This window comes from Gopherus flavomarginatus, chromosome 3 (genome assembly GCF_025201925.1).
Source record: "Gopherus flavomarginatus isolate rGopFla2 chromosome 3, rGopFla2.mat.asm, whole genome shotgun sequence".
In the NCBI taxonomy this organism is placed as follows: Eukaryota; Metazoa; Chordata; order Testudines; family Testudinidae; genus Gopherus; species Gopherus flavomarginatus.
The window spans coordinates 26,936,114-26,962,338 of record NC_066619.1 but is presented as its reverse complement, the minus strand read 5'-3'; the positions used below and the strand labels follow the sequence as shown (position 1 = coordinate 26,962,338).

At 39.5% G+C, this 26,225-nt stretch overlaps 1 protein-coding gene across 4 annotated transcripts in view; it reads right to left on the bottom strand.

Moving 5' to 3' along the window:
- The window catches only part of NIPBL (NIPBL cohesin loading factor), a 309,341-nt gene that overhangs the window by 133,266 nt on the left and 149,850 nt on the right, over positions 1 to 26,225 (bottom strand). For all 4 annotated transcript variants that reach the window (XM_050943765.1, XM_050943763.1, XM_050943764.1 and 1 more), the window contains 3 exons: positions 25,218 to 25,378; positions 22,317 to 22,410; positions 13,937 to 14,569 (listed from right to left, as the gene is read on the bottom strand). In XM_050943765.1, coding sequence (XP_050799722.1) covers positions 13,937 to 14,569; positions 22,317 to 22,410; positions 25,218 to 25,378 — 888 coding nt within the window. The remainder of the gene's footprint in view (positions 1 to 13,936; positions 14,570 to 22,316; positions 22,411 to 25,217; positions 25,379 to 26,225) is intronic.

The following is a 26,225-nucleotide window of genomic DNA, read 5'->3' as shown; positions in this document are numbered from 1 at the left end:
TACATCCCTTAGGCTTTGAGATTTGAGCTTCTCCTACGCAATAACACCTGCTGGATGAAAGACTCTCTCACTAACAGAGAGTTGGTGGTGGTAAAATCAGACCTACCTGTGAATTTTTTTCTTGAAACCTTTATGCCTGACAGTCAAAAAATAGGAAGCCCCTTTCTCCCTTGAAAGGAGACAGAGAAGGTCTTATGGACTGATGCCTGGCCTTACAAACTGCCACTAGCACCATCTTCCAGAATCAGAGGGGTAGCTGTGTTAATCTGGATCTGTAAAAACAGCAAACAGTCCTGTAGCACCTTATAGACTATGAGAGGTATTGGAGCATAAACTTTCGTGGGTGAATACCCACTTCGTCGGATGCTGTTAGTCTATAAGGTGCCACAGGACTCTTTGCTGATCTTCCAGAATAGCAGCTTCCAAATTTGAAAAAATATTAATTATCTAAACTTTATTTTTAATTAAAACTACTTCAAAAGAATTCATTTGCAAAAAAGTATGATCTTTTTTATAGTAATACTTAATTTTCTCAGTCACACTGTTATGGTTACACTGAAAATTCTCCTAGTGAGGATCCTGCTGTTACATATGGAAGATCCAAGATTTTTTTTTTAAAATTGCAGGTAGGATCAATAACCTTCTTGGCTTGCTATTGTGAGATACTCAGGATTGGAGAAAGGCAGGCTCACCTATTAATACAGTAACTGGAGTTCGTACAGATGTTTTGTCCTTATTGGTGCTCCACTTCCGGTGTGTGTACGCAGTTGTGTGATTTCAAAGATTTTTTGTCAGCATTCCCCATGGATAAGGCCTTACTAAATTCACGGTCCATTTTGGTCAAAATTTAAAAAGCATAAGTTTCATGATTTCAGATATTTAAATCTGAAATTGTATAACGTTGTAACTGTAGGGAGTCATGGGGAGGTCACAAGGTTATTGTGGAGGGGGTCATGGTATCGCCACCCTTACTTCGGCACTGCTGCAGGCAGCGGGCAGTCAGAGAGTGGCAGCTGCTGGCTGGGAGCCCAGTTCTGAAGGCAGCGCCGCCGTTAGCAGCAACACATAAGTAAGGATGGCACAGTATGGTTTTGCCATTCTTATTTCTGCATTGCTGCCTACAGAGCGGGGTCCTCAGCCAGCAGTCACCACTCTCTGGTCACTCAGCTCTGCAGGCAGCAGTGCTGATGTAAGGGTGACAATACCACAACCCCCCCGCAACAAATAACATTACAACACCCCCCACAACTCCTGCCCCACAACCTCTTTCTGGGTCAGGACCCCTAGTGTGAGAATGCTGCTCTCCCTCATGAAATCTGTATAGTCTAGGAGGAAAAGTACACACACGAAAAAACAGATTTCATACGGAAGATCAGATTTCATGGTCCGTGATGCATTTTTCCCCAGAAGTGAATTTGCTAGGCCCCTACCCAGGGGTCTGTGCCTTCATCTTACATATCCTTGTGCTCCACTGTGAGGGTATAATAGGGAAGGATGGAACTACTGCTGCTCCAGTTGCTGGAAGAACTCCAGACACAGAGAGGAAGGTTGGCAGGTAGTGGAACACCCACAGAGACAAAACAGCACTACAAGTAACCTCCTCCTCCAAGTTATTGTCCCGATAGGAGCTCTACTTCAGGTGACTCAAAAGCCATCCATGAACTATGGAACGGCATTCTGAGGAGGCAGATTCAGTACAGTCTGGAGACCAGTCTCACCAAAAGGCTGCATCTGCCCTGGAAAAATGCATGATAGCACAGTGCTGGGAAAATATGCATAAACAACTGTCTGCAATGAGTATGTTCTTAAGTATGGCTGTAGAGGTGCATTGTGCCCCAATAGAATGGACATTCATCCTAAGTAGGGGGATGGATTCCAGACACTTCGTAACATTCTAAAATGCATCCTGAAGCTCATTGTAATAGTTCTTAAGTGGAAATCTGGCATCCCTTCTTTCTCTCTGTGGTGCTGCACAAGATCCAAAATATTGGGACATTCATGACCCTCAACCAAGGGATAAAAATGGTTGCTTGGGAAAAGTGACCGGCAGAAGTAACACAGATGACAGCTTCTTTTTGTGGAATCTGGAGCTCTTCCTATGTGGTTCCAACTGGTCTTTGGGACGTTTGACACGTGACTGAGCAAGACCATTGGGCCATCTACAACTTGCTATAGTTCTCTTCATTGTAAGGATGTAGCTGCCAAGAGATTGCAGGGTCCCCCACAGTTCTTCAGTGAGTGAAGGGGTTTGTCTTTTGTATCACTGAAGAGCTTGGGCTCTTTGAAAGCAAGATCCTCCACTGTATTTTGGACCTCTGTGCGGAGAACAGAGGATTGCAGACACAGCTTGATGCATGACTATAGCAATTGCCAAGAACAATTTGTGTCAGCTGCATGGAGAGAAACCTGCAGAGAAGCTTTGGCAATCATCTGGAGAGCCTGAAATAGTTTCTTCTGGTCTTGAGGCAAATAATCAATATGAGTATATGCTGTAATTGATAAAGTCATGCTTTTGCCATCAAAGCATGACAGAGGACAACTCTGAATTGTGGACTGCCCAAAGAGTAACTCTTAAGGCCAAAAAAGTCCAAGCATTTAAGTTCTGTATCATGAGAGGCTGATCTGGATCAATGCAGTCCACTTCTCTCATTAACGGCATTGACTACCAAAGAGATATGATTGCTTTCTATAAGTGCATAGGAAGGATAAATACCAGGGAGGGAGAGGAGTTATTTAAGTTAAGGACTGGTTGTTGCCACAAGAACAAATGGATATAAAGTGGCCAACAAGAAGTATAGGATTGAAATTAGATCAAGGTTTCTAACCATCAGAGGAGTGAAACTATGAAAGCTAGATACCGCACACTGTGACAACCCATCACTAGCCATAGATGGTTGAAAAGGAACTTGAGCAATGGTGGGTCTGCCCCTCCCTGACCAAAAAAAATAAATCTCTGATCTAAAGTGCACAGGTGTGTGCACACACCTGTAGAGGAGCACACATAGGGACAAAAAATCAAAGATGATCATGCCTTCTTAAAATCACTTCTCTGGGGATCCATGAAAACACACAAAAATGTGAAGGAATTAAAAAATATCCTTCATCTTAGAAGACATTGACTTTATGCATCTTTTGTAACTATGGTATTCAAATTTCCAGCCATGTAGATCCATAGATTTTTTTTATTATTATTATTTTTGCTGCAATGTCAGTAGCACATCTGGTACTTAACTAGCATATCATAGAGACTATGCAGAACAAGACCTTGTCTAAGTTTGAGTGGTGGTTTCAGATTTATTATAAATCAAATGAGAGCCAGGACCTGTGGGACCAATAAACTGCAGTCAGTTTCTGTGACCTGCTTCTTTGCCATTTTAACTATCTTTGCAACCAGTGGAGTAGATGGGAAGGCGCAGTGGTGTCCTTTGGACATCTTAGAGGTATGACATCCGACTTCTCTACTTCCAGATTTTTTTTCCTTTTCAGGCATTGCTCCATTTTTTGTACCGTTACTGTACAAACAAATCCAACTACAGCTTCATGAACTGTCTTATGACAGTCTGAAGAACAGCTTGATCCAGCTACATTCTCCTAGGCATGCATCTTTCCTGCTGAGCAAAGGATAGATGTGATGTTTTCTTTCTATAAAGTGCCCTGAGGGAAAGGGAAAGTTTTTGTTCTCAAGACATCATCAACGTCATTTCTAGCCTCTTGTGAAATTACACATGCTTTGGTGGTGATATTTTCCGTGAGGATCGGCACATGATCAGGAGAGGATGTTGGAAATGAAGGAAAGCTAATCTGATGGCTCAGATTTCCAGTCAATTAAGGCTCCTTTCTCATCCTTGAACCAATACCGCTAGAGCCACTACAGAGTACAGACACACCCTTCATTCTTGGAAACTACTGTTTGTCCAATCTTTGAGGGTATGCCCATGAGCAAAGGGACATTATAACTGGAACCAGCATGTATATCTTCATCTACTTGTTTGCCAGGTTTGCAAAACAGCAGTGCCAGATGAACGGTATCCACAAAGGACACCAGCATATCAAGACCTGCGGTAAGTATGGTGGCTGGATGAGTGGTGACTGGGTCATTTAAACAATCTTCTCCAGTCTCTCCTTTAAAATTAACACTTTGTCCAAGACAGTATCCAGGACTATAGGTCATCAAGTCTCCAAGGTTATTGCAGCTAGCTCCTTACTTTATTTAAAAGGAAGCCATGTTCCTGCAGATATGATACAGTTGCCACGAATTCTTACATGACTTTAGACAGAGAGGAAGCGAATGGATAGACATGTATGTTCTGTTCTCCAAGAGTATCATGTTGACAAGGGTCTTTTGTAAATATCTGTGGAAAGGTAGAGACCAAAAAAAAGAAACTGGTATTGTTACTGCCCTTCATTTTAGCAGAATTGTGAGTACTTTCAATGGTTCTGCTGTATTAATGTGTTATGGTAGGCCTCTTTACGAATATCATATAGATGTCATGAAGTCACCTTAGTTACACCATCCTTTCATCTCCTTTCTCTATTTTGACTTGCTTGTGGATTTATTCAGACTGCAGGTCCATGATGTCTTGAATGTCTCCATTCCTTTTCAGCATCTCAAAGGAGACTGATTCCATACCACTGATTCCTGGCTGTAAATGAGTTATAAGCTGTAGAACAGAACTAAACTTTTAAATATTTTAGAGTGTGAGTGAGAGTGTGTATCTAAAATTAGTTTAGCATAGAACATCAAAAAGCCTTATGTTTCTAAAAGATTACTTGAATAAACTTCCAAAGTCTCTGCAATAAGTAGACACTTAAGGTCTGCCATAAGTTCAAGTCTGAAAGCATAAGAGTTTAGAAACCTGTGTTGAGGGGTAACTGCTAATTTCTGGAGTCAAAAGACCCAATCTCCTTCTAGTCACACAGGGAAAAGGAACACCTCATAAAGAGGGATGTCAGGAGAAAACACTGAGACTAAGTATCAGAGGGGTAGCCATGTTAGTCTGGATCTGTAAAAACAGCAAAGAATCCTGTGGCACCTTATAGACTAACAGACGTTTTGGAGCATGAGCTTTCCTGGGTAAATACCCACTTCATTAGATGCATGTAGTGGAAATTTCCAGGGGCAGGTATATATATGCAAGCAAGCTAGAGATAATGAGGTTAGTTCAATCAGGGAGGATGAGGCCCTGTTCTAGCAGTTGAGGTGTGAAAACCAAGGGAGGAGAAACTGGTTCTGTAGTTGGCAAGCCATTCACAGAGACTAAGGCCATGGCTACACTAGAGAGTTGCAGCGCTGGTGAGGGGGTTACAGCGCTGCAACTTAGGATGTGGCCACACTTGCAAAGCACGGCCAGCGCTGCAACTCCCTGGTTGCAGCGCTGGCTGTACATCCGGTCGAGCCTCGGGTGTAGCGATTCCAGCGCTGGTGATCCAGCGCTGGTCAGCAAGTGTGGACCCCACCAGCGCTTTTATTGACCTCCGGGGTATAAGGAGGTATCCCAGAATTCCTGTCCACAACAAACCGGAAGAAAGGGAGAGCTCGGAGTTCAGCCAAACTGCTTATTTAAAAAACAAATACAGCTCCTGTTTGCTGAGCGAGCGGAGGCAGGCAGGGGAATTACTTTGCAATGTTCATAGCTGTTTGCTTGAAGAGAGAAACAGCACGCTCACACAGCAGAGGGGGAAGGGGAAGTCCATGTTGAGCAGATGCTTATCTGGTCTGACAGCTATTTAGGAGTGCATAATTTGCATTTAGTGAATGAGAGAGGGGTGGGGGCAGGGGGTCAGAACTTTTAAAATGATTGAAGGTAGACACTGTGTGTCTTCCAGTCCTTAGAACTTGCAAGGCAGGGAGCTGAGAACAGTGTCAACTCCAAAAATCCATTCTCTCTGTCTCCTCCACGCTCCCTGTCACATTCCACCCCACCCCCCTCTTTTGAAAAGCACGTTGCAGCCACTTGAATGCTGGGATAGCTGCCCACAATGCACCACTCCCAACAGTGCTGCAAATGCTGCAAATGTGGCCACACTGCAGCGCTGGTAGCTGTCAGTGTGGCCACACTGCAGCGCTGCTCCTACACAGCTGTACGAACACAGCTGTAACTACCAGCGCTGCAGAACTGTAAGTGTAGCCATGGCCTAAGTAGTTCCTCAGCTGATCTGCCTTAGCCTTAGGCTGAAGGAGGCTTAGGAGCAGTTTTGCTGAATTCAGGAAGTTGAACAGCTTATTTTTGGAAGTGTGTTTGTAACAGGATGGTAATGTGGGTAGTGTAATTAGGAGCTGAAAGCTCACACAAGGCATTATAATTTTTCTTCTCCTGATCCTTGTAAAACTCTGCTCCTGACAAGCTGACTAATGTGCCTCTGTATTGTCAGGGCAATTTACATTAGTACACTAGAAATTTGCATAACTAAAACTTTGGAAGAGTGGCAGCCCAGCTTCAATACCATTCAGACACTGTAGTTCCGTACTAAATCTCTCTCATTTTAACAGTTTAATGTGTAACCTACTTTAACCTCTCCCAAGAAATAGGTTTTCATAATGAATATGTTGAAAATATAACACACATACTTAGAGTAGAAAGAAAATCCGAAAAAAATGAACCCAGAAAAATGTAAAAAAAAACCCTGGTAATATCCTTAGTGAAAAAAAATGACCATTTATTCACTACTTGTGAGAGACTGATTTACAATTTGGTTTATATCCACCAGCTTATGTAAGTGGCAAACTCTTAAATGTTTAATGCCAAATTGTTTTATGCTCCCCAACATTCCTCTGATAGCTAACTGATTTATTCTGATACCATCATACCTTGGATTCGAAATTACTTTAACTAATTGCAATGACATTTATGCAGTCTGATAATGAGCAAAGTCTACGTCATGTCATGTTATGTTAATGTTATGTTAATTAATATCAGAGTGGATTCAGCCACCAGTTAAACTACAAAAGCAGTATGTTCATCTTAACTTGTAACAACTTTTTTTTTTTTAGCTCCAACTCTGTATCTTCACCTTCTCTGTTACACATGACTGCACAAAGAACAAGGGCCAAATTATTCGCTGGACAATTCCTTTTGTCATAAATTCTTTTCTCTCATCCTTTCAATAGGTACAGTGGTAGTCCTATTATTAGGCCATAGTCTCAATAAAGCAGTTTTATTTTAGATCTTAAAATACTACTTTACTACTCTCCTCAGAGACCAGGTTCACACTTCAACAAACTTCTACTTGGAAGAGTCTAGCCTACACTGCCATTAGAGGTCTACACTATATTTTTTAAAAAATATTCAGAAGTGTTTTAACATGTTTTCTTTGCTTAGTCTGTTATTTCACCTTCTTTAAAATGGGAAATTCAAGCAACTTTTACAGATGGACTGTAACATCTAATTTCAGTGACGCTTCTGAAAGTGTCTAGACATACTAAACTGAAATTCTTTTTTTCTTCATTATTACAATCACATCTATGTTAAATATCTCCCTATCGCCTATAAAAACAGGACACTAGGAAACTCTTTTCATTACCAATGCTACATAAGGACACTAGCTCCACCTAGTGTAGTGTACAGAGATACAAAATGCAGACTACATAAAGTTTACCTTTCACACATGCAAAATACATACAGCATCCTATTTTGTCTCATTTTCTTTTTTCTGTAGGAACTTTATATATATATATATATATATATATATATATATATATATATATATATAGAGCTATCTATCTAGCTAGCTAGCTATATCCATCCAAGTTGTCCTCCTTCCATATTAAGTATTCACAAATGCCTCATTTCAACTTCTTCCTTGTATCTATGACTCTACTTTTACACAGGATAAGTATACAAACGACAAAACTCAAGTCTCTTTTTTTTTCTTTTTTTTTCTTTTTTTAGGAAAACAAAGAATGATCTTAAGCTTCTACCATTCATTTTGTACACCAGTAATACATTGCCTGTAGCTACACATTTTGTCATGAAATTTATAGGCAATATTAAGTTACACACAATGCCTCAGGCAACATCAGTAATTAATTCTTATTGGTCACTGTGTTTTTTTTTTTAAACGTAAAAGTTACATTACAAAAAGATTACTTACCAATAACTGTAGTTTTGAGTGTATTGCTCCTGCATAGCCACACTCTTGGGATGTACATGTCTGCTGCTTTCAGCTTGAAACCATCTAGAAAAGAAGTGCCCACAGCGGACATGCAAGTGCCCCCTCACAGATCGAAACACAGGAAGCAAATTTATAAAAGGGTCCGAGTAGCCGTTTCTTCCATTAGTTTGAAGAATCCACACAAGGATACCAAAGAAGTGAGGAGAATGGATCTTCAGAGGCAATGTACTGGAAAAATGCAGTTACTGGTAGGTAATCTTTTTCTCCTTTAAGAATTGCCTCTGTAGATCCCTAGCTTGAGGGAATTAAGTGCAGTAGCCTCTCAGGAGAAGAGCTGAGAATTAAGTGACAGCTGCATGACTGCTCTAGATTCATCAATTTGGGAGAGGACAGTACTCTGTACAGCTAGAACTGTAACTCCAGGTAAGTTTCTATGACAGACACATTACATAAAAATGATTTTGAACCTGCCTAGGATCCAAAAGAATGAGTGTTCAATCCTATAAATACAGGGCTTCCAACTAAAATTATAGCAAATCTGAATCCAAGACTAATGCATTTTGAAACTCTAAACAGAAATGGATTACTCTTTTGGATTTTTCACTAAAAGCTATATATTAACTAGATGACTTCTAGATAGGTTTTCTTTCTCCTTTCTTCTTCTAAACAGTAGTGTACGGACTTATTAATATTATGAATATGTTATCTACTTCCCACAGTAAAATATGTGGTCTAGGGGAAAAACATTAACTAGTTGACGTAAAAATAGGAGGTGATACTTTTAACCCCTGTAAGGAAGGTCAGCCATTAAAACCTCCAGTTCATTCTCCTTGATGAGGTTACAGCATTCAGAAAGGCAGTTTTCAAGTTTAAAAGGTGCCTTTATCAATGTTGTAAGTATTAAGTTTAAATCTCAAGATATAATAATAGGCTCTTCAACTAGAGAGTTAGTGAACATTTAAAAAAGTATAATATGATGCAAGATTAAAACTTTGAACAGTAGGATCATATGCAAAAATAATGTACATAAACATCCTAACAGTGACAAGAGATAAACCAGATATTTTTCAAATGAGAGTCAAAAGTCTAAGGAACTGGTGTTGATAAAGGTCCAAATTGTTATCTAACCCCAAGAAAATCTCTTCTGCTTCAAAAAACCATTCCTTGTTGGAAATTTTCTAGATTGTAACTTTCCCGCACTTTCTTCTGGATCTGCATCCTTCCCACACAGAGTCACAAGTCACTTAGGGCACAAACGTGTTCACCATCTCTGTGTATCATGCTGTTTGCCAAAATTACTACCTTGATGTGTTTCTATAATTGAACTCTTTTACAAGGATAGATTGCTGGCCTATTGCTCAGCCTCCAACCTGAAGGACTAATTGACTGCTTTTGGACTTCTGGTGCCACCTTTTGACCTGTCCGGCTTGGGTGGTGCTGTCAGGAGTTAAAACTCCTGCTGGCAGAGTGCTCAGGGACATTGGAACACAAACTTTCCCTCCATCTCAAGGTGAGGTCCCCAGGGAAGGCTGGACTTCCTTAGAACACTCAATGTCAGAATTTTACAAAGTATATTGGACAGACTAAGATCAGAATGAAGAATGTGGCTGTGCTCCCAAGAGAAAATTCAAAAATAGTTAAGAAGAACAGTAGCATCAAGAAATACAGAAAGTCTGAATACTTAAATTGATGAGCCCAAGTAGGAGCTATGAAAAATAGGTACATCCTTGTAATTTCTGATTTTCATGACTATGATCAGAAGTAGAAAACAAGGAGTCTTGTCTACCATCCAAAATAAAGAGGCCTATTAGCATATACAAGTCTACCTGTGTACTTGACCTGGGGTCGGGTCACCTCATGATAATTCTTATCTCAAAGAGATGCAAAGATTATCCCATTTCCTACAAAATCCTTCAGGAATCACTCATGTTGCCATTTATGTCTTCTACTGACACCTGAGACTTGATAAATAGAAGCTGGATTAAACAGATAAGCCACCATTGCCATCTTTTCAGAGAATATATGTCCTAAGACAGATGTTTGATGAGGATGTTGAGGCCACTGTGACATTTATCTGGAGAGGCTTTCTCACTCCATAATGTAGGCCCATACCGTTTATCATAATCTTTACCAGTTTTTTTTTTTCTAATACAGGCAAGTTGTTCACAATGCTGATCAATTTAGAGAATGATTCCCGAAGTGAACGAGGAGGAAGAGATGATGGCTTGTTCTTCCCAAGAGCAGGCAAAGAAAAAAATTACAAGTTTTCCCAAAATTTTCAATACCTTTTGGTCATGATAGAAAGACTAAAAAAAGGTCATGTAAATGAAGGTTCAAATGACCATAAGGACAAAATAATGAAATGGATCCCAGAAGAGCTTTTTGGTGTGGGGCAGTGTATCAGGGTGATGCTTCCAACTCACATCTGATGAAGCTAAGGTCAACCATGTCAGTTCTTGGAGCAGCACCTGTGCCCTGGTATATCCCTTTTTCTTCTTTATTCCAGAAAGATTTGGCACAGCCCAGAGAAAGAGGCATCTGCTTAGTACGCTGCTCCAGTGCCATCATCAAAGTTGAGGTCTCCACTCAACTTGAAGCAGTTTTGTTCTGAGGGAGCTAAATACAGGAGTATTGGAATTGAGACATTCAATAAGGACGGCACCATAATCTCCAAAGTCTATAGATCCCCATCCCTCACATGTACCAACCGATCTCAAGAATTATAGGATTTCTTTCTAAAGAGCATCATTCATGTCAGTTCTGAAAAGAATCCCCAGGAGAGTTCCTCCTCTCCTCCAGAATGATTCAACACCCACGGAAAGAAAATGTTCATATGCACCAAAAGCCTTGAAGTTTAGACTATGGCTGTGAGAAGCCTTAAGAGTGCATCTCTGAGAAAGTACAGTGCTGTAGAGACATCATAACCCCAAAGGACCCCATAGCTGAGGAAGCCTTGGGAAAGACCACCAAGCTTTAAATGGTTCCTGGGGTGATCATATAAAAGAAGCCTTTGATGATTCTAGAACCAGCAAGCTGAGATCAGAAGGTACTCTTCAAGGACTAAGCACCAAATACACTTTTGTTCATGTTCCTTATCCTGAGAGATAAGCCATAAAACTCAGAGCAGCCTCTGGGGAATGACCCACTCAAGAACAGGAAACACTGGATGTACCTGTCCGTAGTGAACATCTTGGCTTTGCAGTATGGGCACAAATTAAAGCGTGTGCACTTGTTCTTGTCAGCCATACAAAACCAGGAGGAGAGAACTAGAGCCAAGAACTAGCCAGAAAAACCTAGAACAACCAACTGCACTGATTGAAGTCAGGTTGCACCACCTTAGGGATGCAACACTCAAATTTTTACATGCAATGGCAGAAAAGTTACCAAAAAATTAAGTAAAGAACAAACCTATACTTTTCTTAAAAACTAAGTATATGCAAAAAATTACACTGCAGAGAGTTAGGAGCACTAAGATGGTTCAGTAGCCACAATGAAGTACTAACAGAGTGGTTTGGTCTATGAATCCTCTTTTACAATATTGCTCTGAATATTTGAGTGCTGCAGAAGTGGGGTTATGCAACCTCAAAAGACACTGCTTTTCTAGATGGTTCTCAGTTAAAGGTCTTGGAGAACATCCCAAGAGCTGGGATCTACAGAGACAATTCTTGAAGAAACAAAGGGTTAGGAAATAAATTGAAAGCACTTAAATCAAGTTAAATTATTAGTAGAAGAAGTGTAGCAGCTTAGCCACTCAGAAAACATTTCTTTCAATCAAAAGTATATTAAAATCAGATTAAGAAGGGATACCTTTGAAGAGAGCACATATTTTTCTCCATATACTGATTATCTGCAATGATGCATAATGTAACATGACAAGACTCAAATTTATCACCAAATAAAAGATTTTTAAAAGTTTTATTAATTCCAGCTATAAATATTAAATGGGCGGATCAGCCATAACAACATTTAGGTTAGAAACATGTTCTGACTTATTTAACAAAATTTTTGGTCTAAGTAAGGGAAAAACTTGTGCTCTCCCTGGATGGGTGATTAAGTCTGCATTTGTTAATACCCACATTTGGTGCCAACTAAAATAGAGCCCAGTCTAGATGTTGCTTCATACACAGGGGCGGCTCCAGGAACCAGCACGCCAAGTGCGTGCCTGGGGCAGCAAGCCATGGGGGGGCACTCTGCCAGTCGCCGCAAGGGCGGCAGGCAGATTGCCTTCGGCGGTATGCCTGAGGAGGGTCCGCTGGTCCCGCGGTTTCAGCGGACCTCCGGCAGGCGTGTCACCGAATCCGCGGGACTGTGGACCTCCTGCACAAAAGCCGCCGAAGGCAGCCTGCCTGCAGTGCTTGGGGCGGCAAAATACCTAGAGCCGCCCCTGTTCATACATGTCCAATTGCAAATGCATTATCAAGTCAGAAGCTGCCCTGTTTAACTTCAGCAAGGCTTTTCTCTGACACCTCTGCTAAATTAGCATCAGACTTAAAAAGATTTTCTCTCAGAAGTTAAACCACAAATAGTATATAGGCTGCCTTTAAACAAAACTAAGGTTTACCCATTCTCATTTAACATATAACACAAACACACACACACACACACACACACACACATCCCTTGTTTTCAATTTCTAGAGGTGGGGTTTTATTCCACTGTTATAACTTTATAACAAATGACCTTTAAACTGGTTAACATGATCAGAAACGTAAAATAGCACCAAGAAAGGATCATCCTGAAAAGGCATCTATGGAGGGCAGGCTTTAGATATAGATATTTAAATAAAGACGGAAAGGGAAAACTCCCAAGGTTAGTCTAGCCTCTATGGCGAAAGCAGTGGTTCTCAGCCAGGGGTCCAGGGACCCTGAGGGTCCACCTAGCATGGTCAGGGTTAGTCTCCCAGGGGCCCAGAGCAGAAAGCCAAAGCCCCTCTGTATGGGGCTGAAGCTCAAGGCCTTGAGGCCCGTCACCCAGGGCTGAAGACTAAGCCTGGGCAATGTAGCTTCCCCAGGCAATGCCTGCTACCCCGTTACACTGGCCCTGGCTTTTATATGCAGAAAACCAGTTGTTGTGGCACAGGTGGGCCATGGAGTTTTTATAGTATGTGGGGGGAGGGGAAGGCCTCAGAAAGAAAAAGGTTGAGAACCTCTAGCGTAGAGAACACAAGTCTGATAAGTAGGTACTGTATATAGCAGTTCACTGGAATATGTAATTTACAGATAAACAATGATGTTCAGTTGACCAAAAACTAAGGCAATGTAGAAGTATATATTATCCAATCATACCATTCCCTTTTTAAAAAATGTACAGTTCTGAACATATATACCTTTCATGTTAGATATGACTGGTGATAAAAATAGAAGTGGTGTAAGAATTCTATTGTAATTTCAAAAAAAAAGACTTTTTACTGTAGTCAGGAAACTAGTGCACAAGGGAAGTGTCTCTTTCATCAACTAATTGATCCATTATTTAATATCTATTAGAAACTGTGATTCCATCCATCAATGTAATTGTGTGGTACTGTCAGAATTCAAGTAGCATCACAAGCAATGTCCTCTCTATCCTAATATAATGTCATGGCTCAAAATTAGAGCAGTTTATGAATAATTTAACTTTTATTTCTTATAAATCCAAATTAAAAAACCTAACAACTTCACTCTCCAGATTTTAAGGAATGCAAGCAAAGTAATACCAGATATTACACACATGAAAGGTCACAGTTCATCTTGGACTACAAAGATGATTGCAGTATAAGAACCTATACAGAACAGAATAGAACTATGTGATGATGGGAAATAATAGGATATATACACAATCCTTTTACCTTTATCTTGGACTTCTTTTGAAAATCGCTCCCTTTCAATAGCTGATTCACGTTCTATCCGCTCAATTTCAGCCAATGCATCCAACTCTACTTCATCATATGGCGTTATAGTTCCTTGTTGCGAAACCTGTTGCTGTGTTTGTACCACAGGAGTTTGAGGTTGTTTTGCAGCAACTGAAGTGTTCTGTTGTAAAACAGGCACTTGCTGTGCCTGAAGGAATGCTGCCTGTTCATGCTGAGGCAAACATTGAGCAGCATTTAGTGGGCGATTAACATCCTGTGGAGTAATGGGTGTTTTAGAAGTCTGTCCTGGGTACTGCACATTAAAAGGAATATCACCCTCTGACACATTACTGTTTTCCAAACCAGAAAGCACATCATCCTGCTGGTCCATATCTGAAGATCTTACACGAGAGAGTCTTAACGTAAGTTTAGTGGAGTCCTTGGAAGGAGAACTAATGATATCATACATTGCAGCTTTTTCAGTCTGGTCTTTTTCATCCTTGCCTAACTTCATTTTCTTTTGTTTCTTTTGCTTTCTTTCTGGAGAATCTAACAATATGTCTGGGGGTACATCTCTAGGTGATGAATAAGGTGGAGGCTGAGATTGTACGATTAAAGGTGGTCTTGATCCTAGAATAATAATTCAGAAAAACTGAACAGTTATGGTGTTCCACAGTTTCTATAAAAACACACTAAATTATTTATAATGTGTATTTCTACAAATATTTGTGCTTACAAAGAGTCAGTGTATAAATAAGATGCATGATGAAGAACATCCGAAGGCCCGATGTAATACAGTTAATTGCAGCAAAGGATGCCCATATCTTCTAGCAATTTATTTTAGGAATCCACATCTAGTGGATAAAGCACCATTCTAGTGAAGATGGCCAGAACTTTTCCCACAGTGCTTATAAGTTCAGGCCAGGACATCAACTATTAAAGATTTACATTAATGAAAAGGTAACCTGGTCTATGGGAAAAGGAAGGGTTGAAGGCTCCATAGATTCTCATGGGGGCCAGTGCTGAAAAACTTAATGATGAGCTATAGACAGACAACAGTCACTATTATCTATGCATTTCCAAATGCAATAAAATGAAATCTAAACACATCCATAGGTCACAGAAGGCTCCCTGCTTAAAAATGTTCTTGGAAAGATGAAGTCAGGAAGCATTTCAAAAGCAAAATAAAAATAGCCTTCCTTTATTCTTTGTCCCTGAGTATGTCTATTTCTTTTGCAACTTTCCTACTTTAGGGGAGTTCTTACTAAATTTACCTAGAGGCAATGCTTCTGTCCACAAGTTACTGAGGATATTGTTTCTGCCATTACCTCTCTTCGTCTGTTCTTCCCCCTTTCCCTCCACCCCGTTTCCCAACTATTTATTTTTCTTTCTAAAACACATTCATCCCAAATTTTGAGCAAATTTACAAGTATTTTACAAACAGGAACTTTAAAAAAGTGGATAATGTTCACATACACACCTCCCGAATTCTTCACAAATTTAAAAAACCTTTTTTCATCTTAAAATAGTGCAAGCTCCCTTAATTCTCTGTTCCACAAAAAGCCTAAGAGAATAAATAAACTTTGCAATGGTCAACAATTTGAGCTCTGTTGGTCCAGTGTGGGAGTGACGGTGTGGAGAAGGGAAGGGGACAAAGGGTCCCTTGCTAAAAAAACACCCTGCCATCAAGCCGCCTCGAGTTTAAACATGGGGGCTATTACCTTAAGCTTTTCTAATGATACCATAATAGCACTTGAGGAGAGTGACAGTAGCTAAGGTAGCTACAATTCAAACCACTTAGACATTTATCAGTTAACACCTTGAACTGCATTCAAATGAATTGGAAGGCAAACTGCAATTGTAATATGATCTATGCAAGAGACACCACTAAGTAAGCATGAAGCCTTATTCTGCAGATGAAGTTTCTGATTGATTTTCCAAGTAGCTCCAAGGACAGCACATTGCAATACATGGATCTAACGATGAGAAATTAGGTATAACTGTGGCAAGGTCCACATTCAAATTAAAAGCTCTTTCCACAAATGTCATCTTTTCCTTTGTCCAGGCTCTTGTGCCTTGCTTTTTCTCCAATTCATCATGATAGGTGTTCTACAACCTCTTTTCACTAAACATGGCATAAATTGGATTTATTTTACCTAATCCTTTTTTCCCTTTCCTCATCACGACTGTCAGTTACACTATCCTCCCTCCCACTAACGGCTGCAACCATGAAATTATCTTTGATTCCCTTTCTCCTCACATCCAGACTCTCAAAATCTTGCAGCTATTCAATCCAGTATTTCTCAAGTCAGCCCCCATCTTCATCCCCCAGGCCAAAATCCTGGCTTCTGCCAAGGCTGTCTCTCACTCTGCCTTCCACCACTGACTTCAATTCCTGTGATATATAACTTGAAATCTTTTTGACCTCAAGTGTAAATATTCCAAAACTTACAAGATTAGTTTACTGCAGGATATAGGAGAAAATCTATTATCTGATGATTTCCTTTCTGGTAATGACCCTCTGCCACCACAGGACATAAGGACTGTACTTCTCTTTTGGCAAGTACCAGAGGTTTCACAAAACTTGTGGAAGGAGCTTACGTGCTTGCATCCATTCCCCACACACACTTCTATTCTCGATCCAGATGAGTACTTCTGAAGCTGTACTGGAACACTTATTTCTACTAAAATACAGTTTACCAGCTCTTCTCATAAGCAGCATAGCCATGCTCTTTTGTATGTTGAGGCATCAAGCAAAACGATCTCCTGTTATGTTAGGAAGCATATGTTTACCTTTCCAATAACTCTGAAGCATGATGAGCAACCTGGCCCTTAGGGAAAATATAATAAGGCTCATGCCATAAGAGCAAAAGTTTCTGGAAATATTTCTTGCCAATGTGATTGTGACAAGGAAGAATGTTTTCATAGCAAGGGAATTAGATATCATCTGCCTGAATGAATAGGTGAAGATCTCAAGTAGGGAGGATAGGTTTGGTTTACATAAGAGTGCTGCTATAATGAACTTTGATACTATGTGGTGATCTACTAGAAACTTGGATGAGCCTGATTTTATAACAGTCTTTAGTGCTGAGACACAAGAAGCAATGGCGATGGTGGTCTTTTGGTCCAAATGTAGGCCATCCTGTAAGACATTCAGCAAATCGGAAAACCTGACTTCCTCCAGTTGATCTTCCTTAGAACCAATAGGATAATTTTGTCCAAACTCTTGTGTAGGCTGTGAGGGCGCAAGGCTTATGTGAGGCTAAAAGACCCTCCATTACTTTGGAAGGGTTATCCAACCTTATTTAGGACTTGCTGCTCAATAAATAATCAGACTTGAGTAATCTGGGATGTGATTAAGAAGCAGGTCCTAAAATAGGACATCCTGCCTGTTGAGGAGAATAAAAGGAAGCCTGTGCAATATCTCCAAAACATTTGAGTCCCACACCCTTCTTCGCCAGTCTGGGGTGAGGATGAGAGCTACAGCATCCTTCCTATACCTTCGTAATCATTCTTCCTAGTAGCAACAAAAAAAGGAAGAGGGTGAGAAGAGTTTTAGAGACTCTGACTTAACAATCTGTGAACCCGACCATCTTTTCCTAGTGATCTTCAGTCTACTTTCCTGGCTTGTCTCTTGCATTACAACTGAACATGAACACATCCCATTAAGGTGTGTCTCAGTTAAGGCTCAGGTCGAACTGAGCTAAGCCTCTCTAAATACTAGCTTGAATACATGGGAGTTCAAGAACCATTATTAGCTGTCTCTCTTTGATGGCTTAGCCAGGCAGGTTTTGTGTTCAGCAACCCTTTTGGGTCGATCACCCTAGCAGAGGTTAGACGAACTTATGCGCGGGAGACAATCTACTTCACTTTGGCATTTAAATTAAATTTCTTGTTCCTACCGCTTGATGATATATTTGTACCACGGTTGTCCATTTTCTAACTGAACCACAGTGTGTTCCTTTCTCAGATTATTCTGGAAGAGCCACCCTCATCATGCTCATCTCTAAGAAGGGGACGCTCTGAAGTTTGACCTTTCATCATATTCTCTTTGTTATGATGCCGTGGGTCTGATCCCACACCCTGAAAGGCATCAACGATTTAGGATTCAGATTGCAGAGGGGGGAATCCTACCAGTCAGCTAGCTTCCTTTTTCAGAGGAAACAGAGGGAACAGATCATTCTGGATGGTACCTTCACCTTCCATTGCATCTCCTATTGGGAACAGTTTCTAGCCCTCAAGTGGAAGCCTTTAAGCGCTCTCATGTACCATTTGGACAATACAGTAATCCCTATGCATGGGGCCCATCAGCCCTATGACTTATGACCTATAGGTAAAGATGGACACACTGTGGCAAACTGGACATCCATACCACAAAGCTGTCAAAACTTTGCTGCATTGGAAGGACTCTCATTCTGTGTGTCTATCTTAATTCATGGTGAGGTGATCGAAAATGGTTCAGGGATTCTCTTCTTTAAGTCTATCAGCCTAGAGTCTGGACAGGGTACTCTGAGTTGATTACTGAGGGTATGTCTGCACAAGGGGTAAAATCCCCATTAGCCCAAGTCAGCTGACTCAAGCTCATAAGGCTCAGGCTCTGGACCCAAAAATTGCTGTGTAGACATTCTGTGAGGGTGGAGGGTTCCAGAGCTCAGGCTCCACCCTAAGACCAATTTTTAGCCCCACAGCCCAAGCCCTGTGAGCCTGGGCCAGCTGACCTGGGCCAGCTGCATCTGTGCCATATAGCTATCCCTGAGAAACACAGAATCATAGAAAAGTTATGCTAAATGGACCCCTGAGAGGTCACTTAGTCCATCCCCTCATGTTGAAACAGGATCAGGTATACCTAGATCATCCCTGACAGGTGTTTGTCTAATCTGCTCTTGAAAATCTCCAGTGATGGGGATTCCACAACTTCTTTTGGTAAGCCACTCCAGTACTTAACTAACCTTATAGTTAAGAAATTTTTCCTAATATCTAACCTAAATCTGCCTTGCTGCTACTTCTTGTCCTACCTTCAGAGGATATGGACAACTGATCACTGTCCTCTTTATTACATATTTAAAAACTTATCAGGTCCTCTGCTCAGTCTTCTTTACTCAACACTAAACATGCTCTACTTTTTTAACCTTTGCTCATAGGTCTGATTTTCTAAAATTTCCAGCATTTTTGAGGCTCTCCTCTGGACTCTCTCCAATTTGTCCACATCTTTCCTAAAGTGCGACACCCAGAATTGGACAAAGGACTCCAGCTGAGGCCTTACCAGTGCCAAGCAGAGTGCAACAATTACCTCCCATGCCTTGTTAATACAGAATGATATCTGCCTTTTCTGCAGAGGTCTACCACTATTCCTTTCTGCTCTGATGTTTTCTTTTGGAACACAGTCCATGGAGATGTGTCATGAGCTCTGGTATTATTTATTATCCAATATATAACTGGAGAGGAAATGTAGGGGAACAATCCTGAAGAGGTCTCAGATCTTCCTGAGGGAAGATCAGAAAAGATGCCAGATCACTTGGCAAATAACCCAAATACCTACTCCTTGGCGCAAAACAGAGAATTTATGAATAAAAATACTATATAAGATCTAGATATCACCATTATTGTTACTGTTTAAGAACAACCTGGTTTGGTACTCTTTAGAGAAGAATTTACAGAAGTTTGGGGGAGATTTTTCTATGTAATCCTGCAACATTATTGACTGATAAGCACAGACCTGTTTACCAAGTTTTGTTGCTTAAGAGAACCCTTGCAAAGATGTCTCCATCTGTTTCTTGGCTGGCATGAGTGGAATATGTAGAGGCCCAAACAAATCATACAGACTCTGAGCCCATTCTTTTAGCACAGTGAGGGCCTCTAGACTGGGAACAATCGTGGCAGGGCTCCCCATCTGTAGCTCCAGAAAAGATCTCTTAGCAGATGGAGCACCTTTTGTTTGACTCTGCCATGATGGAGAAGAGTAGAATAATGAAGGCATGGAGCTGGATGAGTAGTCCTACTTGGGGAATGATCCACTACACACTTCTCACGACTGTCCCAAAATTTGGCTTTAAAAGAAGATGTGGTAACAGGAACCATAGGAATACTAAGCCATTGCTCTGTTTGCATGATTGTAGACACAGAACCTAAATCGTAACAGAAGAGGCATGCCCAAGCCTTGGAATCTTATGGACAAATCAGAGCTGTCTTTGGTATTTGTAAGAAGAGAGCCAAACAACCCAGATTAAGAGTATTTTTCAATTTATTAAAAAAGGCAGGCAAACTCAATCAGGACAACAGATATAACTTCCGTCATTTCTTGCAGGAGTTTTCACCTGTCTAAAGCATTACCTTTTCCCTGTTCAAATTCTGTGTCAGCCAGACAGCGCCTATAACAATTAAACACTGAGCAATAACATTCTTCAACTCTAATTAAAAACACAAAAAATCTCAGGGTTATCTATATTTTCAAATCATAGAAGCTCAATATCTACAGTATCTTCCCTACTGGCCTCACGTGTTGAACCAGAGGATTGAAAACCCGGAAACCCTATGGTACCTTGCATGTGATCTCTCTGATGAGCAAAAGTCCAATACAACCCTTTAGGTACTTCACGAAGGAAACAATTTTCTTTCACTACCAACTTCTTCTATCTCTTCTGTTATTTGCAGGCTTGTCAACAATATTTTCATGGGTAAACATCAAAGACAGCTAAGAGATCTAAAGTAATCAGTATGGACACTAGATGTTCATTCATCACCAAGAGGAAATTGGTTAATATAACTACGCTGTCTCCCTATCACACCCAGGCCTAAAAAACAGACTGTCAAGCATTAAGTGGTCTGGAGACTCAAGTATTATTAGAACTATTTCAGTAAGATTAAGTACTGAGTAAACCATCTCAGTAACATTCTCTACAAGGAGATAAAGGACAGGGCAGTATTTGCTGAGATTCTTGCCATCAAGAAATAATCTCTTGATCAAAAGATTTAATAATAACTACACTAAGAGATGCTGGCATTTTGGCCTACATCAATAACTCAATACATCCCTTCTGGACTTCAGCTAACAAGAGGTGATTGGATCCAATATAAAGGTTATAACTCAAAATGCCTCCAATATTTCCAGAACCATAGTAATTCACACCAACTGGTCTACCACTTCTATGCTTCTGCCACAACCAGTCCAAGTCCAAGCAATCTTACAAGTTGGCTGAAAAATTTTCAAGGTGAGTGACAACTGTGTTTGAGGTGAGGTAGTCTGGATTCACCAAACCGTTTATTAACTGGAACACCTACACTGATCAAGGCTTTGTAGAGGCTACAATGGCAGCAACTAAACTATTATTTTGCCACCTACACAATACATTCTTTACTCCAACCTGCCAGACTTCAATCACAACTTTACCCACCAGGTGTTGCACTCATCTTCCTTCCATAGGATATCTAGATAACACAATGAACTATGAAAATCATTTTAGCAATCCTCTGTCTCCTTTCTCTTCCCCTATCCTTTGGTTCTCTTACCAATCTCCGTTGCTCTTGATCTCTCACTGAGCCATCTAGCAAACATTTTATTTTATTATCTTCCAGTGGAATGGCAGGAAAAAATATTTTTGCCCCTTTTTATTATTGTGGCATTGAGTTATTAAGTATATGCACAGCTTTGGATCCTCTGCCATACATCAGAACTGTGTACTGCATTCACCGAGTCACAGTCAATTACTGTTATAAAATGGTAAGGAGGCACTGGGGGGGAGGGGGGGGAAATCACACACACACACACACCCTACAAACCACACACGTTCTAGAGCTTGGTATAAAGAACTGCTTTTAGATTTTTTCTAAATTATCTTATGAAACTGCTCTCCTACTTTTCCTATCCAGCTAATATATTTAGGCCACATCCACAGTAGATATTAAATGGTGTTAACTGACCTGATTTTAAATTTCTTATATTACAACAATGTCTTTCATCACAACTAACACAATAACTGTTTTATGTTATGATACTTTCATAAATATAAAGAAAATAATAACTCAGAGATGTGTTTGAAACATGTTAGCATAGAACAATGGAAACTGTTCTTCTAATACAGTTTAATCCTCAACATGTACAGGGTTTACAATCTTGTTATCCTCCAAAGTAGTCTGTTTTAAAATACAGTGAGTCAAATGTTGGTCCTTCTCAGGCTTCCAGTTAACAGGGGACCAAAATAAAATTGTAATTAAAAATATCATTGTGTGTATGTAACTTCTGCGGGTTTATCTAAACATAAAATGCTAGTTAGATCAAACTATATTGCTTATAAATTCACTTGTCTTTTATCACTGGGAAACAAACTCATACATACATACATACATACATACATACAACCTGTTTTAGCTACAAGAGTACCTTTAGGTGTTCCATCGCTTCCAGCTGGAGAGCACACTGACTGGGGTGACCGCAAAGAAAATGATGCAGCATTCCTTATTGAAGACTCACCATCCTAAAAACAAACAGTGATGATAATGTATATTATACATTTATTTTCTAAAGAAAGTCTAATCAGGATAAATACTGGGAAGGAGGTCACAAGACAACTACTAGCACATTTAAGACTCTTTGAAATTTAGACCCTTTTCATCATATTTTACGTATATTTTAGAATGAAATCAGTGTCCAAGTGAGAACCTACAACTAGCACATGCAGAAAACAAATATGAATTAATTAGTGGAAATGTGTTTTAGCTAAAAGCACCATTTTATTTAGTTTGTCATGAAGAATTATACATATTTAGAAGATCTCTGATATTGGCACTCATGCCAATGAACTAATAAATACAAGCCTGAACTTCCTTTGCTACCAACTAGGGGGCGGGGGGCAACTTTCCATGAAGAGAAGTTTCAATTTAAGATCACAATGCTTTTGGACCCGAGCGGTCAAGTTGATGCAGTGGGAGAACTTTTGTGGGTCATGGCCTTCACTGAGGCAGCAGACGCACCTCAAGTGGCCATCGCACATTGGAAAAGCTTCCTGACAAGAGACACACCTCTTGAATCCTGGAGATCCCGGCATACTTCCAAGGGGGAGAGGTCCAAGTTAGGAAGGGTGGGAAAATGGGAAGTGTCACATAACAGGGAGGGAAGAGAACAAAGTTTGGTTTTTTTAAAGGGAGAAAAACAAATGGAAACAGCTATATAATAAGGCAAACTAGGGAGAATGTGACTAAAGGCTAAGCAAGAGGACTCTGCTTGCAGATTCCATCCCAAACCAAAGATGGTTGAGAAGGAACTGAGGGTCTGTGGACCACACAGCCCTATATATAGAGGCCCCTCACAGTGCAAGATGGAGAGTAGTGCATGTGCATCCCAATGGGCACTGCTACCAAAGATCTCCCATCCCAGGTGCAGGAGAAGCTGCCACACCTACAGTGGTGCACCCATGGGGACACTACTGAAAGAAGTAGTATTTACATTCTAAAATTCAAAGTTGAATTTTGCTCAATTTTTTTTTTTAAAATAACATTTAGAAAGACACTTAAGTATAGAAAATTTCAACTCTAAAGCAGAATGTTTCAGAAACTTTTAAGTGTGTGAAAGCAGGAAATTACAATAAAAACTTCTCTGCAATACTCACTATACTGGATGCAATCAGGTGCCTGCTTTAATTGAAGTGATGCTGTCGTTTGTTTTTTTAATTCCTTAACTCATCTTAAAATATTAAAATGTGAAAGGATTTAAAAACCTGAATGTACTTTATTTCTGTTTACCTTCTGCAGTCAAATTGAACAATGACACTAGACCAGTTATGTTTAATTTGTTCCAGCTTCTCATGTATTACAATATCACTTCAATCTTTGTGCTGCATATACTGTGTGGCAACATATTTTTTAAAGGAAAAAAAAAAACAACCCTGTCTTGGAATCATTATTTTTACTGTCATTGAAAGATTTCTACCAGTTCTTAAATTTTGCAAGAAAGCTTCTTTTAACAAATGGATGATTGCTTTGATAGTGTACCTTTAAAATAAGTATTAACTCTGGGAAACATATATTTGATGCCAGAAGAAGCTTCACATTTTAGTGAAGTTGTATCACTGAAGCAGACACTACCTGAATTTTCAGGATGCTCCTTTTATATTACAAAGGTAATACTGTTGACTTCACACTGTAGTTATGGATTTTCCATTAACTGTTCATTGCTTGTTTGGTGAACACAATCATCTGGAAACAACTAAATGATTGTGTGCTTGGTTTTAATACACAAAAATGATGCAGTTGATTCACCCTCTCTTGGTTTTACTGAGTTAAATGTGCTCAGGGTTTTAAGGATCCAGGTGTTATCACACTTGATATAGTCCTCTATGAGAAAGTCTATCACGCTTGTATAGTGTGTGTTATGTCTCCCTCCCACTCTACTGGCTAGTTTATATAGATAACTGTATACTACTGCTTCAAGCTAATGTAGTGACTACTTTGGTAGAGGCTTGACTTGATGCTGAATATTGCAAGTTCAAGACCCTCTCATAACCGGTAGTGGGCATTATTACACAACATTGCTCAAAGAACTGATGTCAAAAAAAATTCTTAGTGGTTCTTACATATCATGCTTATAAAGAATTACCTCAACAAGATGCAAATACAGGCTGAGAAAATGTTGGCAGGATGAGGAGCTCATTAAGTGGAATATTCATCACCAATTTAGTAAAGAATCTGGGATGAGTTCACAGCACCACTCTCTTTTTTAAAGGCTATTAAACTGTGTATCAGTCATTAGAGTATGAATTTCACCTCCCTTTATATGAACTGAAGTTACAGATGACAGAAAAACAAATTTCCATGCAAGACATTTGAGCTCACAGGTACTGAGTAAAAATAAAAAGTCAAAAGAAACTTTCATAAGGTTTGACAGGATCATAACACTAATAACAGAGACTTTTTAAATAGAGTGTTTCAAATGTGTCATGAAACCAACATAGGCTCTTATCCGGTCCACATCAATATAGTATCTGAGCAACTAAAACAAGGCAAAATTGCCTCTTAAAATAAGCTAATATGTAGAGAGAATTTTCACTTTTCTTCAATGCAAAATAAATGTTGCAAAAGTGGTTTCAAGCAAAACAGTAGTCATTTAAAATAATTTTGAAAATTAAGATCTACACAAACAGAAATTGAAAAATTAAACAAACTGATTACTCCTTTTCAAATGTCAACAGCAACCCAGCAAAATATTTGGTTTTTAGACCAGTCACACAATTCAAATATTTGTCAAACATTTCCTTTAAAATAAAAAATTAGTTGGGGTCTAACATACATCACTACTTAGTCTGTGCACCATCTGTAGGTAGTCTTCATTTGAGCCATGTCTAGAATTATCAGCATGGTGATTAGCTGAATTGCCAGACAACTGACTTGAAACTTTATTTTCATGTATGTTCCTCATCCCACCTGAGACAATGGGACTGGATACTGAAGCTGAAATAAGAAAAAAATTATAAAAATATTTAATATTAAAATGTTTTAAGTCCAGTTATTGATAATACACATAAGCGAGAGATCAACAAAAGGTTTGGCAATCAATTGAATTTACCAGCACTGCTTCAGCAACAAGTAGTTACAAGAATTAGGAATTAACTTTTACCAGGAATTTATGATATTGTACCAGTCTGACCAATTCTTTTTACTCAGTGAAATATACTTGTATAATATACAAGATTCTTTAATAAGTTAGACTTGCATTTAGTTACAGTGGAGAAGTTAGAGGCATAAATAAAGGGTGAACACTTGTGGGTCAAGCCAGGAAACATTGCAAATAGCTGTAGACACATTTGTTAAATGACAAATGTTCCACTGGAAAGGAAAAAGGAAATTTTAGAAAAATTCCTTGACTGAAGGTCAAAGATTCTATCATCACAAGATTAGACTAAAAAATTCAAGTTATATCTCGAAAGAAAATGTGAAGAACCACAACAACAGGCAGGGAAAGCAGGAGACCTATATTAACAGATATGTACAGAATGCAGACTTCTTCATCAAGTCAGTGTAACTCATGGCAAGTTTTGGCTGTAGCATCACATGCATGGATAAACAGTAATAAAAAATTAAATGGAGAAAGATCAACAACATTTTAAAATTTAGACTGCAAATTCTAAATTATTCTAGGGAAAATTATATTTTTGGCCATTTTTCTGGATGTTTTGGCATAGAATTTGTTCTTGGTCATGTTTGTTTACAAGCTTATATCTTTGTTAGTTACCACAATTATGAAAATAATATATTACCACAAAGATTAGAAAAACTGAACACATGTTAAAAGTTCCTT